Below are 16,065 nucleotides of genomic sequence, written 5' to 3'. Positions count from 1 at the left end.
GCTCCGCGCAAACAAGACTGTTTACGACTAATTCTGAATGGTCCACTAACCGAACAGAGGAATGGCAGTTATAGAGAATAGTGTAGCTTTCAAGTATCTTACGTTAATCTACTTAGATCCTTTAATCGAACTCGATCGGCGCGTTTTGATAAACACATTTTTTTTTTCGATTCTTTTCCTATGCGAAACAAATTACAATATTTTGTAATAAAAAAATGAATAAAAAATAAACAAATATAATTGTATTATCGTTTTTTCAATTATTGATGAGATCGGAAAATTTAGATTTTTATTGAAATGTAATAATTGAAAATAAAATGTTCTCTTTTACATTCCATACACCATTGCGAATATTCAATATCGTAGGTTATTTAAAGGTGAAGTAGTTCGTGCAAATTGCATTCACTAAAATAGGCATAAACAAAAAGTTTGTTTAAGGAAACAGACGTGAAACGAGGCGCCGCTTGAGAATCGAACGGTTCCGACAGACTTGATCGTCCGTGCATAAAGCAATCTCTATCGAGACACGGGCATAAAAGCTCGCGATAGGCAATATCAATGAGCACGTGTTTCTCTGCGATGAAGCGAGTCACGGCGCGATTATATGGAATTCCAGTATTAATGCGAGTGCGCGCGTGGTAGCGGTATCGTGCAGTCCGCAATAAATAGTTATTGCAGATCGCAATAACGATATTAATCAGCGGTTACGTTAATTTAAATTTATTGTTTGATAAGAAGCACGGAGCACACACAGATGACGCGAAATCTTCGTACGGCGCGATATAAAGTTACAGTGTGAGATATGAGCGCTGATGGCGTATCCGGGCGAAGCGCAATATTGTGCAATACGATGTGCACGCAATATTATAAAGTGACTACTGCGGCGGTCCGTCCGCCAATGAAAGCACCAGAAAATCGCATCTTAGTAATGTGTGCTTATGCACAGAGATTTTATATTGTCTTGTCGGTGCTTGGCAGCTGTTTAAATTTTTTTCTCTAATCAAGAAAGTTATCGCATCATAAAATCGGTCTTGTGACGTAAATTGGTACATCAGATGCAAATTTAATATGCATTTCGTTTTAATATACACAACTCTGAGATAAGAAATGTGTACTATTGATTACAGACCGCTTCGAATAATCGCGAAGGATCTTATCAACAATATTGCTCGCTTATTTGCAAATTTTTATATAAAGTTTCTATTTGTTAAAGTGGAAGAAAATATGTAAGTCAAGTGCATTATCGCACAGAGAAAGCAGTATGCAAGACGGAAACAGCCTACAATATAAATCTCGATGGGATTTGAAACTTCTGCTGATGGTCCAAGTTCGCAACTATTTCTCGTTCGCAGCAACGCGGAGGGAGACGATAACGCCATACAAATAACTGTTCAAGTTTTAAACGGGCTCGCGAGAGCAAGTTTTTAATAGAAACTACTACGCTTTCATTGCACAACAGCGCAGTTGCAAGAAATAATGTCGCCGAGTAAAAGCAGCCATAGAGACAGCCGCTATCGCGCTGCGCAACGTTCTGTTTGACGGGTAACGAAGCGCGCGATATAAATTTAAAGTTATAATCAGTTTATTGAGCAAATAACCTTTCCTAATCTTTAATATAAAACGCGAACATTTCGGTATCACAATTTTCCAGAAAATAAATATAATCTCAGCTGAATAGCGGTTTAACGCGTTAAATATGTATATCACCCGAGATATTATATTTATTCAAAAGTAAATACTAAATAGCGATCTCAAGAGAATTTCCTTATTAAAATTTGCACAAAAATTGCACGAATTATGTATAATGTCAATAGAATTCGAGATTATCTTGAAATATATGTAAGTATCTCGCATACATATATACGCTCTTATTAAAGACAAAATAATGTGTAAAACAAATTAATTTATCCCAATAAAAAAAAATGGTAACTCACCGGGTTGTTGACGAGATTCGCCGAGGTGGATGCAGCGGTCGGACGATGATCGTATTCCTCCGAATAATCGTCCCGATAAGTCCTGCCGGCAGTGGGTCCTTCTCTCAGTCCTTGACCGTCCCTCTCGTCCCTATCTTCTCGATGGAAGTCCCTGAAATCCCTGAGATCGCGTAGGTCCCGGAAGTCACTGAGGTAGCCCTCTTGGTAGTCGCGGCTCACGTGGTCCCGTTCACCTCGAAGCTGCCTCGACATCGCCGTCGGCTCCTCCTCCTCTGAGTCGGGCAGCAGCTGCTCGACTCCACCGCCGCCTCCGCCACCTCCAGCACCACCTCCGCGTCGGGCGGGATGACGCCGGAGGTCACACCATCCTACCTCCTCCTCCGCCCTGCCGGCGATCTTGCCTCGGGGCAGCCGAGCCGTGCTTGTTGCCCTCACGACCGATCTGCCTCTGACCTCCTGCCCCCGCGGTCCTCCGGGGGGCTCCACCACATCACAATCAAAGGCTATCCCACCTGGAGCTTTCGCGACCTGATTCTTCCGCGTCCACCGTTCGTTCTTGACTTCTCCTCCTCGTTCTCGGACCACTCGCGATTCGCGTCTTGGTGGATTCTCGTGTTTACACCGTTAGTGTGCCAAGTACAATAAAGAATGCTGCTGCTTTTGTTTGCTACCGGTATCGAGGTTACGTTGATCGTGGGGAGGCGGCTACGCGTAGATCACTAACCAAGAGGGCTACCTGTCGAAAGATTAAATATATTAGAAAGATAGAAGATATATTAGAAAAATAGAATAATAAGATTAAATTAAAGGTAACATATCTTCAGAGATAGATCTTCGGAGAACATATCTTCGGAGATAGATTTTATTCTAATTTCCTCTACACAATCTGTCGAATAACGCATATTTATGATAATATATTTGTAGCACATTAAATAGTATTCTGATTAAACGTAGAAATATAATATAAATTTATGAAACTTATTTGTGACCAATCGAGAAATGTTTCACAAACGCGATTTCAGTATTTAGCAAATTTATTATATAAGTACGTGTAATTATAATCAGATTATGTATAATTTTTTTTTTTGTGTTTCCTAAATGATACATGCAAGCTGCATGTATACATTGTTGATGGCGGTGCAAACTGCGTATTTGCACCATTGACCACGGCTTCCTTGGTAAATGTACATGCTAACGCATAATTATTTATAACGATATTGCATAACATGATAGGATAAAATGTGCTTGTCATTACACTAATGGCTATAATGAATGTTTAACTATTGGAACAGGTTCTTTTTTTCTAGCATACCGAGCATGAAATTATACAAAAATCCGGCACTGAGATTTAATGATACTTTTTCCATGCATTGCAACGAATAAGTCGCAGATTGTGTTTTTTCTTAAATTAAAAAATCATTACGTTTTAACGTTAAATAATACAACTACCCGATAAAATATAATTTGAATATAACAATAATTGCAGAACGTTGCAATTTAATATTTTGTATTTGATGCGCGTACTTTGCATATTTGAATAATGTTCTATTTCTAATTATGTAGTTTTGTTTATAGAAATTATTCATCGCTCGTAGCTTATAGAAGTTATTCAGAACAGAAATTATTCAATTTCATTTCGTTATTGTTGTTTAAACAAGCAGAAAATTAGCGATATACCGTTAATTTAGTTATAAATTATCCAATTATTTAAATAGAATCGCAACATAAATAATATTTCAGGGCACGTGATGGAGCGTTTCCCTGATTATTCGCGATTAGTACGTGCGTCGAATTTATTGTCACTATCAAATGATAATGTGCTGGATTCTACATAACGTAATGATTCAAGCGTTTACATCGCCATTCACACGCACGCCAAAAACAAGCCACAGATGTCGTGGCGCGTTTCGTAAATTGCTTATTGTAAATTCAATTTTGTTGTTACATCGCACGACACGGAAGATAAGTCAATTTGATCGAATCGAACAATTTTGCGAGCGCGACACGTGCTCGCTTTGTCGTATTGCGCTTTGACCCGATTCATCCGGATAGTCTTCGGAGTACTAAAACTTTCTTTTCTTCGTCCGTTTGCTTCGCCCATTTACGTAGTCTGTTTACTCGCAAAACTCTATTTACCTCGCGATTCGAATTTCATGATATCGCAAGACAATGTCAAGAACGAAAATATTGCTCGCGGCGCTTCAGATTTATCCAACAGAAATGTTTGTTTACGATAGCAGAATGCGTTATTGCGTTCATAATCTAATTGTACGGTTAAGCAACATTTAGTAAATATAATATATATTTCAAAATAGTGTATTTTATATGTCATTAAATATTGATACATCAATAACGCTATCTCAGAAGAAAGTAATCCATTTTGATAAGAATCTCTAAAAGTTAAAAGAATTTACAGCTGTCGATCGAAGAAATGGCACTTTGATGAACTGTTAATATAAAAGTGCATCGCGTGAAAGTGCATCCTTCCGCAGTAGCTCTACAGCTTCCCGGACGAATATTAAAGTAGATGTTCTCATAAAGTTATCGTACTTACAGACGCGCGATATCATCGTCGTGACGATCGTATCAACGTCGACCTACGGCCGTCAAATCGTTTGTTCGTTAATTAACAGCACTATTATCGGAAGGCGTTGTCCCTAGGCTGTCGCTATACGTAAATGATTGATCTCTTCACCAAGGTCAGGCATGCAATTCGCCAAATATACGATAACTAATCACTTTTCCAATTATTATCAACAGTCAGATTAAATATTTTTCCTTCTTAAACACTTGCAATCGCACAGAAGAAGAAAAACTTTGGATACGTACATTTATATTATTTTCTCAAGTGGATTTAAATCGCTTTTGAAAAAATGTACAAACGTAGAATAAAATTTCTAAAAACAAACACACACACACACACTGTTGATAAAAATGAAAAGATTGAAATCTTCTCGACAATGAAATTTTCTGAATGTGTGAAGTTATCGGTGGAATGAGAAAATAAAGAGAATAAAATAGGTCATAATGCACTATTGATTAATTTTGTACAAGAGTATGTGGCTGATGAGAGGAGAATCCAATGCGTAAGATCCTGTCACGGTTCTCGGAATAGAGAGGGTGGTGACGAAGCTCGCTTAAGGTGGGGTGAGTTGAGGTTAGTCATGCCGCAGACCGCGAATGTAGGGCTGTGGGTCGCGCCCGGTCGAGCTCAGCTGCGTCGCGACCCAAAGGGGTTGCAGCTCGCCTGTGATCAGACACGAGCGTGGCGGTTCGCTCTTGTCTGTTCTCTACGGCGGACGCGCGCCAGTAGAAAACGCCGGCAAATGGTCAGGCGGACCCGAGCGCTGTCACGATGCACGATGGACGTTTTGTGCCAATATTGCAGTTCGCCTCTGCACGAAATCTGGACCAATTCCGCGGGAGATTTTGCAAGATGATCGCTCGGTGCGAAGGTCGACGCGACCTTGCGCTTTTATCCGTTTCGGAAATCCATCGGCACTTTTAACGGATTATCCCCGGTAATTTTTGCCACCTCTTGTACCACGCAACATCTGTCGAAACTTACGGGACTGACTCTCTCTCTCTCTCTCTCTCTCTCTCTCCTGCAAGCGTGGCGTTTCCCAATGTTGTCTGTCCCCCCGGGGACCGAAGCACACCACTCGGAGCTGTCACTTTCGCGCGCGGATGTTTCGTCGATCGGAACTCGAACGGGATTCGCGAGAACGAGAAATTCACCGGTCGCGGACGCGACTTGCGAGCAGCCGGGGGATTATTTCGCGTGAAACGTTCGAGGGTTACGTAGTGGACACTACGTGGAAACGACGGTAATGTTCGGACCGTGCTCGCGACGACGGCTCGCTGCTAACGCGGCTCGCACCACCTCGGTCACCCTCGGTAGGCTACGGCCCCTATCGTCTTGGCTCGGTTCGCGCAACGTGACGTCACGCGCAGAGACGAAAACCCCGGCAGTCTGGAATATCGATCGCTTGCGCTGGCGCAGCCGAGGCTTCGCGCCGCGACGGTAGATAATCGGAGGCAGACGTGGGACACGTGGCTGATACCCCGAAAGAGAGATGACAGTTTGAGACTTGGAAATCGCACAGGTGATTTCCGGCTGCAAAGATCGTTGAGGTCGCATTCTGTGACAGTCGCAATCTCGATTCTTTTTCCTTTATTTGCTCAGTGTAACAAATATTTATGAGTACGATATAAACTGGTCGGATCAAAGCATCTCGTATTAACATGATTTACGCATACACGTTAAATCTTTTATCTCACGATAGTGATAGTGATTCTCGGCAATGTAAGCACTGATACCGTTGAATGATTCTGTAATATTAGAAAACGGAAAATTTTCTTCCTATTTTGTTCAAGAACAATTATTAATAGCATGACAAAATTGCAATTTATTCGTAATTGGAAAATTTAAAGATTTGGAATAATAATGCCATTATTTGTTACACGATTGGCAGTAGACAGTTAGAGCTTTTCATTCTTAAAATATCTCCGCATTGTCATGTATAGCTGTCAATATTCCGATACTTGAATATTCAAATATGGAATTCGATTTATCGCAGTGGAAGACTAACACTATTAGCGGCAGGACGGTTTTCCATTAATTCGTTAATTTTTTATTTCCGTTGAATTCATGCAAACGGCAAAAGAAATTGAATTAAATAATGGACTTAATTAAACCGTAATTAAAGTAATATCAAACTTAAGCGACGTCTCATAAACAATAATTTTTGCAAGAGTTTAAAATTAGAAAATTAATCAATTTTCAATCGGACCGCAATGTGTAGAGTTGTTATCATTGCTTGCGTAACTCTGTATAGAAAGCAGGTATCGGATATGTGACGTCATTTTCCCTGAAACTATTGCACCACCTGTCAATTTGATATTTCTTCGTTCCTTTCATTCTGCAACTCACCCAGCATTGTCACGTCTCTCTCTTCCAGCGCTTTATGAACTGCGACAGAACACGATATTCTGCATATGCACTTCAAAAAGCAAATGAAAGAGACAAACGTGTACTACTTAACTAAATTTGATATATTTTATTACATAATACTTTCTCCCCCTTTCTAAAAGAGACTGTCAAGCAAAGTTCTCTCAAAAAGGAGAAAATAAAATCATATCTTTCTTACGAACAGTAAACTTTTAAATTAAACTGCGTTTAGTACGAGTGTGTTTTCACCTATCGTTAAACACGCATCGGAATGTTAACGGGGAATACATTACGAGCACATTATTAGTACTTTCGAAACAAACTATCAACACGATTATATTAATTGCGCTATTTACCAGAAAGTTGGTCATTAAAATACCATTTTTATTTGGCTCCTTGACGGACACTTCCGCCGAACGTTTATCGTTTATAAGACAGTATAAAAATTATCATAAATACGCTTGACGTTAATTTATAAAACTAATAGGCAAGTGTCACTTGTGCAATTAGAACGCAATACATTTATGGTGCGTATAACGTCGCCGTTACAACATAATAATTCTCGAATGATTGTAGAATCTTGCTGCGGTCACAGCTAATTTTACAGCGCGATGCACATCTATGTAATAAAATCAAAACAAGTGATACATCATAAAGGTACAATGTGAGGAGGAAAATAAGAAAAATAAAGAAATCGATATGTAATTAAATACATTTGTGTTATCATGAACGATTCAGATGTTTTTCCCACAAAGTTAGCTTTTTTTCTGATGCATACAGTTGGAGGAGATCAGTCCTGCTCGCGAAAGAATCGCGTCATGAACTGAAGCAGTTTCGGTCTTGCAACCCCTCTTGCAACCCCTTTTGCAACCCCTATCGCGAACGCCGACATCTACCGGAGGGTGAAGGAAGCGAAATGGAAGAAGGAATTAACGAAAGTGAAATAAGTACGCCACTTTTCCGTTCTCTTGTTCTATCTTCGGCGCGCAACTTTTCCCACTTGCAGCCTCTTACCGACCTTTAGTATAATGCCGTTATCTCAGACGTCCCCCGGTTGGTCATTACCGTTTGGTAAGTACTTTGGACTACACTCGGGGGTGTGTCTTCAGCACAGTCTATCGATCGCAGCGTTAAGGGTAACAATGAGAACTGCAACTTAGCACGTTGCGTGGTGCTGCATGCTAGTGGTTGCATTTAGAACGTGTATTGCACAAGATATTGCAAAGACGCGAAGAAAATTATTCTCATGATGATTAATTATCAAATATTTCTATACGCTTGAAAACGAAAAATTCTATTTAAAAATCGAATCGAAACGAAATAATGTGTAAAAGCGTTGTATAATCCTATTTTGGTTACGGATAAGGTTTAATACTTAGAATTGGCGTGTTTCCGTTAGTTTTGAGCATTCATGGACGTTTTTAAATCTATACAATACCACCTTTCCGAGAGTCATTGGTCATTGTGCAGACCATTAAATTAGGTTTAAATTCGACAAAAGATGCGACTAAGGCAAATAATTAGAAAATTTTTAGGAGTATCGTTTTTCTTTTGTGTTGATTTTCAGGTAAGTAAGTAACAATTTTACGGTCTATTTTTTATTCCATATCACGTGTGTTATTCCAAGGTATATCCGATGTGCAAGTTAATAATGCATTAATAATGCGTGTGCATGTACAGTACGCCCACACATACACATGTAGAAAAGGAGAGAGCGACGAGAGCTGATTGGGTGAATCCTAATCTCATACTCGATGGGAGATGTTGAACGTGAATTGTACGATAATACTCTTTAAAGAAGCACTATTCGTATTTTACGTTACTCAAATTTTATACATTCGTATGATGTTATGAATGACATATTTTTATCTGTGCATTAAACGTGTGCTATTACCGATAATTACTATTTATCAATGTGTTTCTAAAATAATTTTGGCATTCCATAATACGCATTTAAAAATAATTAAGCAGCATTGATTTTAATGTCAGAAAGAAATTTCATAAGAATTTATGCGTAGTATTTTATTGTTTAATTGCTTATTAATATCATTTCCTACGAAACATCATTAAAAAATTGATTATTGACTGAAATAGAAGAAATTTTTGGAACAGAAATTGTGACAAGCAATACATTTGCTCGCAGAGAATCTGGGTCTACTTAAAGAATACAGTTGCTAATTGTAAAAGGATATTCTTGTTTCTAATATCGATTCGTTCTATTCCGAAACTGTGACACCAAAAGCATCTTTAGAGATATATTTCGGTATCTTAAAGATACTGCAATTCCAATCTTCTTGATGATCTTTCTGACGGAAGGTTCAGCTCTTTGTATATGTATTGTGTGTGTTCTACAAATGAAAAAGGTTCAAGCTTAAAAATTTACAAATAACAGCATTAAACCTTGTGACTAGGATTATTTAAATGATTGAACAAGAAGAAATATTAGAAAACAAAATTATACTCGTCTATAATTTCGTTATCTAACATTTATTTCAAAATTATAATCCCATTTTCTTTACTATGTTCTTCGTGAATCAATTATCTTATTTAATTATGCAGATAATTGTATTTAAGCTTGTTTTAAGCATTTTTTAATTGATATCTGCAAGAAAAATCGCACGTTAGCGTTTGAATGTGCGTTTGTAATAAATAATTCCTAATTTATCGAGAGATTAGGACCGGGCAATTTTTTGCTTCGAAAATCGAGGCAGAGTTGCTATCAAAAGATCAATATAAAAGGCTCTTTTACACAAGTAGGACCATTCTGCCGTATCAGACTGCCAGCATCGCCGATCCCCGCGGTGCTCAAAGGTTTATTCCGAAAATCATTCTCGCGCTATAACCTCACACCGGAAGACATAAAGCATGCTCGCGCACGTCGCCTCGGCGACGTATCCGTCATCATCCCCGTACTTACGCCTGCCTCGTAAGGTGGCAACATTCTCCGTTTCTATTCTCCTTTCATCCTCACTGACATTCGGTCTCTATCTCTCTGCGCACTTGCGAGCAAAAGGGGCAATGCTACCGACGCGATGCGTTTGGTGGGGGTATTACAGGCTCCTATAACGAGGATAAAGTGGGGAGCAATGCTGTATACGTATCACTAGTTGGTGGGGAGAATCTCCGACTCGCGCTCTATTAGTGGGGACCAGAGCACGAGAGCGAAAGAGAGCACACGAGGCTGAAGAAAGAGACAGCATAACCGGCAGAGGGCGCAGCAAACCTACTACGAAGTGTAAAGCGTCTCATAATTCGGTACGCCGTTCCGGTGCGCACTCAAGCTTCGTGCTTTGCAGCCGTGTTTGTTGATCATCAGCCGGGGGAGAGAAAGACGATAGTGTGAACATTTTTACTTTCATTGATACTCGCCTCCGGTTGGTCCTCGGTCCGGACCTTCGTTACGTGTAACTACGCGTGAGCGGCGTACGCGCGTTTTCCGCAATTCATTGATCTTTACGCGCTAGTCACGCGCGATTCATATGTCGCGCCTCTGAAGTAACGCGCGACGAGACCGGTGCCGCCGCGAAACAGAACAAAAGAATTAGTGCGCGACGAGAAAACGTGAGGAGAGAATGAAGAAGTACACTCACCGGTAGAGCTTCGTCCTGAAATCAATCTGCCTGTCAAATCAGTCAGTTAATTGGTGTCAGTCATCAAGAGAATACACACACGATTTGGTGCATCCGTGCATCTCGTTCCGGGAAATTTCCACGTGTCGCTGAAACAGAAAACGAAGAATCTCTTGATTATTTTCATTTTTTCTCAGTACGACAGCGTACGAGCACACGAAGAACGGAGATTAAACCAACGGAGGTAAACAACCAAAGTAATTTTGCAAACTCGTGCGCGGCAGATCGAAGGAAAATGTGCGAGTAAAGATGTAGCTAAGTGAATAAACTGTCGTGTTGCTTTTATCTCTTTTTTTTTTTTCTTTCTTAAATCGAATCTCGGTATTTTTTAATTGGTGTTGAATGTGGTTTTGTTGAGAAGGACTTTGGTGTGTCGGAAGGAAATCATTTATTTCCTCTTCTCAATATTCGGCGACAAAAATCATGTAGCGTCGCCGTCGTCGTCCTCTTCGTCACCGTCGTCGATACGTAAATATAAAACCGATTCACATGAGCTACCAAACCGTATTTTACACACAGATCCACACATATTCTCTCTCTCTTTCACACACGAATTTGTTCATAAACACACTTGCATGCTTGGAGAACGATGATGCGCGCTCGTGTACAGTCGTGCATATACAGAGTCACTCTCCTGTACACGGCTCTGATTATTAACGAGTTATTACCGCGATACTAATTAAGTTTAATCGCAAGGCCGCCCGTTCGTTAAAGTTAATTGCACGATCGACCACGGCCCACGCCATTAATTGCGCCGTCCTGCTCGTTGCTCGACGTTACACGCTTTTATAGGAGAGTTTACGTGTTTTGCGATCGCGGACGATGAGCGCGCGAAACGATACGGTTCCTTGCGAAAATATCCGGCAGTTCTCGCGAGACGTTGAGCGAAATTCTCATTGAACGTTGCGACATCAGATACATCAAAGTAAGCGAAATGTGGAAAAGAAAAGGAAAAGTAGAAATTGTGTTTTCTTTTCTTATTGTTTGTTGATTTTGAGATAGCGCTGGCCGAAGGTAAGTTATGACTTTACAAGGCTACATCTAGTAACATCATGACGGCTTGTAGCTAGTGCCACTTAAAAGTCAACAAACGACAAGACAATAAGTATATCGTTCTTTTATTTTTCACGCATTCCGGTTTACCTTTCAGACAAAAAGCTTTAGAAGTTACGGCGGCGTTTACGCGTACGACGTGCAGCATCAAACAGACATTTGTTTGTCGACGATCTAACGTTCCGAATTTTGAAGATTTCCAGTCACTTGTTTTTCTTAGATAACGTAGAGAAGTAATGAACTGTTTAAAAATAACGTAACCGGCATTTATTTTATTAAATTTATTTCAATAAATCTAAAAAAATACACGTACACAGATAAAAATATAATACGTAGTCACAGTAGTGAGTGATCCAGCGTGTTGTGTCAATAATAATCTAGCATCTCCGTCGCATGCTATTTACAATAACACGGAGATGTCGGACTATTATTGACAACAAAAGAACTTGCCGATGTGCCTGCCTATTATATTTTTATCTGTATTATGTGTGTAATTTTTTTAAATTTATTGAAAAATATTTAATAAAAAAATGCCGGTCTCATTCTTTTCAAGCATATTTTGTTTTACTCGTGTATTAAACGGAATATTAAGATACATTAGACGAGATCATATTTATTTCACGCGTTTGCATATAAAATTTACACAAAAATTAATTTTGTAGAATAATTGAATTTTTTTTGCAACTTTATTTCAATTGATTCATTCAGATTAACCATTTAAGTTTATATTTTATTTAGAATTGATCGAGATTGTGTTAAAATTATTGGAGACTGACAGTGCACGTGTAAATTTTGCTTAATTTAATTAATATATTGGTGTAAGATGGGGTTTTGCAACATACTTCTTGTCTTTTGCACGCACTTTGTCGAGGATTTCTTGGTGTAATTGATCGACGCCAAGGTCGTAAAACATACAGCGCTTCGTTTATCCTGTTTCTTAATATCCGGAGTAATTAATCGTTAAAGATATTTACAACGTTATTTAATGTCAAGAAAGTAATAGCCGCAGGCTTCTTTTACGAAATGCTCGCCTTTCGCAAATGCAATAGCATTCTTAAATTTTCAATAGCATTAATCACTATTTATTTTTATCACCACTCGTTTTTCCAATTTCGTCAGGCTTGGCTTAATATACATTCTTACTACTTTCATAATTATCAGAATTTCATCATCATCAAGAAAAAGTTTTACAAAAACCTAAAAATTTAATTTCTTCAGAAAATATTGAAAATATAGGCCGGGAGTAATTGGTACGTGACAAAATTGCAAAAACATATATGCTGTGCAAATAGGTTCAAGTTTTTGCGAAAATAAACACGATGTTATTGCGACTTTGATATTATTCATCCACTTTGACTGACCGTGATAAATCGTATATTGTATGATCATGTTACGACTTTTTCTCATTTCTGATCTGTCATCATAATTTTACGCTATTGCTAACATGCGATCATTGATTTTTGTATACTAAATAATCAGTCTATTTAACAAGTTCAATAGTGCAATTTCCTGTACTAATTTCCTCGTTTCGTGATTTTCTTCGCAAATATTTCCAACATTTGCTTTTCTACGGCGGCAATTAATCAATTAACCAATTATATAATTACCGCTTATGTTTAATTTTAAAAATTTATTTAAATTTATTCATATTTAGACAAAACAATTTAATTTGCTTGAAATGGATATTCAAAATATTTAACCACGATGATACATACATATATGTATATATATATATATATATTGCAGAATGCATAAATTTAGTCATTTTATAAAATCCAGCTTTTTTTCTACAAAATATCAAATTTTTACAAGTTGATAGGCTTCATAAAATGCCTACATTCTTTTCATGAAATGGCAAAATTCACGTAAATTGTTTAATTTACGTATATATTATCGCAATTAAATATTCCATGTGTATTTTATAATCGTTTATTATCAAGTAATTGTTAAAAAAAATTGTTTTAGTTATTTCATATATCCTTGTAATAATGTCAGTTACTTTTACTTGCTATAATTATTCAACCTTCTTTGTTTTACATTCATACGAAAGCTGAGATAACTGCACACATGAAATCATGGAACGGAACTTTTAGATGTCGCACGGTTGCGACACAGTAGACACGCATATTCGTCGTTATTGCGTGCGACGCGAGTGATCAATAAATCGGCCTGTGCAACGCCTATATGAAGTTAGCCCCCCATTTTTCGATTTTGAATATTTTTTTAGTTGTTCCAGGTTGTTCTACGTTTGTTCTATATTGTTCCAAAGTTATGAACAAAAAAATCGAAAAACATGACGGGAAAAGCAAAAAAACGATTTATTTTTGTGGCCACCCATTTTTTTTTAAATTCAAATTTTTTTGCTGTTCTGGATTGTTCTAATTGTTCTAAACATTGTTCTAAAATATTAATCCCCCTAAAAAAGAATTTAAAAAGATATAGCAAAAAATAGCATTAAGCGTCCAAATAGTATTTTTACATTTATCGCTATTATTATATTATGTTTTGACACCAAATTACATATTTAAGCTAAAAACGAATAGAACAACCCAGAACAACTCTCAGTTTCACCAGAACAAACATATAAAAGGCACTTTACTCTTGAAGGTAGAGAATTATTTTGTCTTTTTCGACCGATAATGTTACATCAGCGACACTAAAACCTAGAACAATGAGAAATAGACACAGAACAATCCGGAACAACTCTCAGTTTTGTCAGAACAAACGTTTAAAGAGCACTTTACTCTTGAAGGTAGAGAATTATTTTGTCTTTTTCGACCGATAATGTTACACCAGCGACACTAAAACCTGGAACAATGAGAAATAGACACAGAACAATCCGGAACAACTCTCAGTTTTGTCAGAACAAACGTTTAAAGAGCACTTTACTCTTGAAGGTAGAGAATTATTTTGTCTTTTTCGACCGATAATGTTACACCAGCGACACTAAAACCTGGAACAATGAGAAATAGACACAGAACAATCCGGAACAACTCTCAGTTTTGTCAGAACAAACGTTTAAAGAGCACTTTACTCTTGAAGGTAGAGAATTATTTTGTCTTTTTCGACCGATAATGTTACACCAGCGACACTAAAACCTGGAACAATGAGAAATAGACACAGAACAATCCGGAACAACTCTCAGTTTTGTCAGAACAAACGTTTAAAGAGCACTTTACTCTTGAAGGTAGAGAATTATTTTGTCTTTTTCGACCGATAATGTTACACCAGCGACACTAAAACCTGGAACAATGAGAAATAGACACAGAACAATCCGGAACAACTCTCAGTTTTGTCAGAACAAACGTTTAAAGAGCACTTTACTCTTGAAGGTAGAGAATTATTTTGTCTTTTTCGACCGATAATGTTACATCAGCGATTAGTGTCGATTAGTGTTTTTTTTGAATTTTTTTATTTTTTTAAATATAAGAGTAAAGTGCTCCTTATACGTTTGTTTTGACAAAACTGAGAGTTGTTCCGGATTGTTCTGTGTCTATTTCTCATTGTTCTAGGTTTTAGTGTCGCTAATGTAACATTATCGGTCGAAAAAGACAAAATAATTCTCTACTTTTAAGAGTAAAGTGCTCTTTAAACGTTTGTTCTGACAAAACTGAGAGTTGTTCCGGATTGTTCTGTGTCTATTTCTCATTGTTCTAGGTTTTAGTGTCGCTGATGTAACATTATCGGTCGAAAAAGACAAAATAATTCTCTACCTTCAAGAGTAAAGTGCTCTTTAAACGTTTGTTCTGACAAAACTGAGAGTTGTTCCGGATTGTTCTGTGTCTATTTCTCATTGTTCCAGGTTTTAGTGTCGCTGGTGTAACATTATCGGTCGAAAAAGACAAAATAATTCTCTACCTTCAAGAGTAAAGTGCTCTTTAAACGTTTGTTCTGACAAAACTGAGAGTTGTTCCGGATTGTTCTGTGTCTATTTCTCATTGTTCCAGGTTTTAGTGTCGCTGGTGTAACATTATCGGTCGAAAAAGACAAAATAATTCTCTACCTTCAAGAGTAAAGTGCTCTTTAAACGTTTGTTCTGACAAAACTGAGAGTTGTTCTGGATTGTTCTGTGTCTATTTCTCATTGTTCCAGGTTTTAGTGTCGCTGGTGTAACATTATCGGTCGAAAAAGACAAAATAATTCTCTACCTTCAAGAGTAAAGTGCTCTTTAAACGTTTGTTCTGACAAAACTGAGAGTTGTTCTGGATTGTTCTGTGTCTATTTCTCATTGTTCCAGGTTTTAGTGTCGCTGGTGTAACATTATCGGTCGAAAAAGACAAAATAATTCTCTACCTTCAAGAGTAAAGTGCTCTTTAAACGTTTGTTCTGACAAAACTGAGAGTTGTTCCGGATTGTTCTGTGTCTATTTCTCATTGTTCTAGGTTTTAGTGTCGCTGATGTAACATTATCGGTCGAAAAAGACAAAATAATTCTCTACCTTCAAGAGTAAAGTGCCTTTTATATGTTTGTTCTGGTGAAACTGAGAGTTGTTCTGGGT

The 16,065-nt window shown here is 37.9% G+C and overlaps 2 protein-coding genes across 12 annotated transcripts in view; one reads left to right on the top strand and one right to left on the bottom strand.

Moving 5' to 3' along the window:
* The window catches only part of Ca-beta (Ca2+-channel-protein-beta-subunit), an 85,734-nt gene extending 75,136 nt beyond the window's left edge, over positions 1-10,598 (bottom strand). For 3 of the 10 annotated variants that reach the window (XR_010889165.1, XM_067351486.1, XM_067351490.1), the window contains exons 1-2: positions 5,503-5,821; positions 1,935-2,670 (exon numbers count right to left, since the gene is read on the bottom strand). Coding sequence is in view for 9 of the 10 variants with exons in the window: in XM_067351486.1 (XP_067207587.1) it covers positions 1,935-2,186 (252 nt within the window). In the remaining variant the exon portion in view is untranslated. Of the gene's footprint in view, positions 1-1,934; positions 2,671-4,488; positions 5,446-5,502; positions 5,824-10,475 lie in introns of those variants that run through there. The other 7 variants (XM_067351494.1, XM_067351492.1, XM_067351491.1 and 4 more) reach the window with 5 other exon arrangements.
* The window catches only part of LOC105676334 (protein abrupt), a 93,044-nt gene continuing 87,536 nt past the window's right edge, over positions 10,558-16,065 (top strand). For both annotated transcript variants that reach the window (XM_012374119.2, XM_012374120.2), the window contains exon 1: positions 10,558-10,698. The gene's annotated coding sequence lies outside the window, so the exon portion shown is untranslated. The remainder of the gene's footprint in view (positions 10,699-16,065) is intronic.

The sequence above is a fragment of the Linepithema humile genome, chromosome 3 (genome assembly GCF_040581485.1).
Source record: "Linepithema humile isolate Giens D197 chromosome 3, Lhum_UNIL_v1.0, whole genome shotgun sequence".
Taxonomy (NCBI): Eukaryota; Metazoa; Arthropoda; class Insecta; order Hymenoptera; family Formicidae; genus Linepithema; species Linepithema humile.
This window is presented reverse-complemented; position numbering and strand designations above follow the sequence as displayed.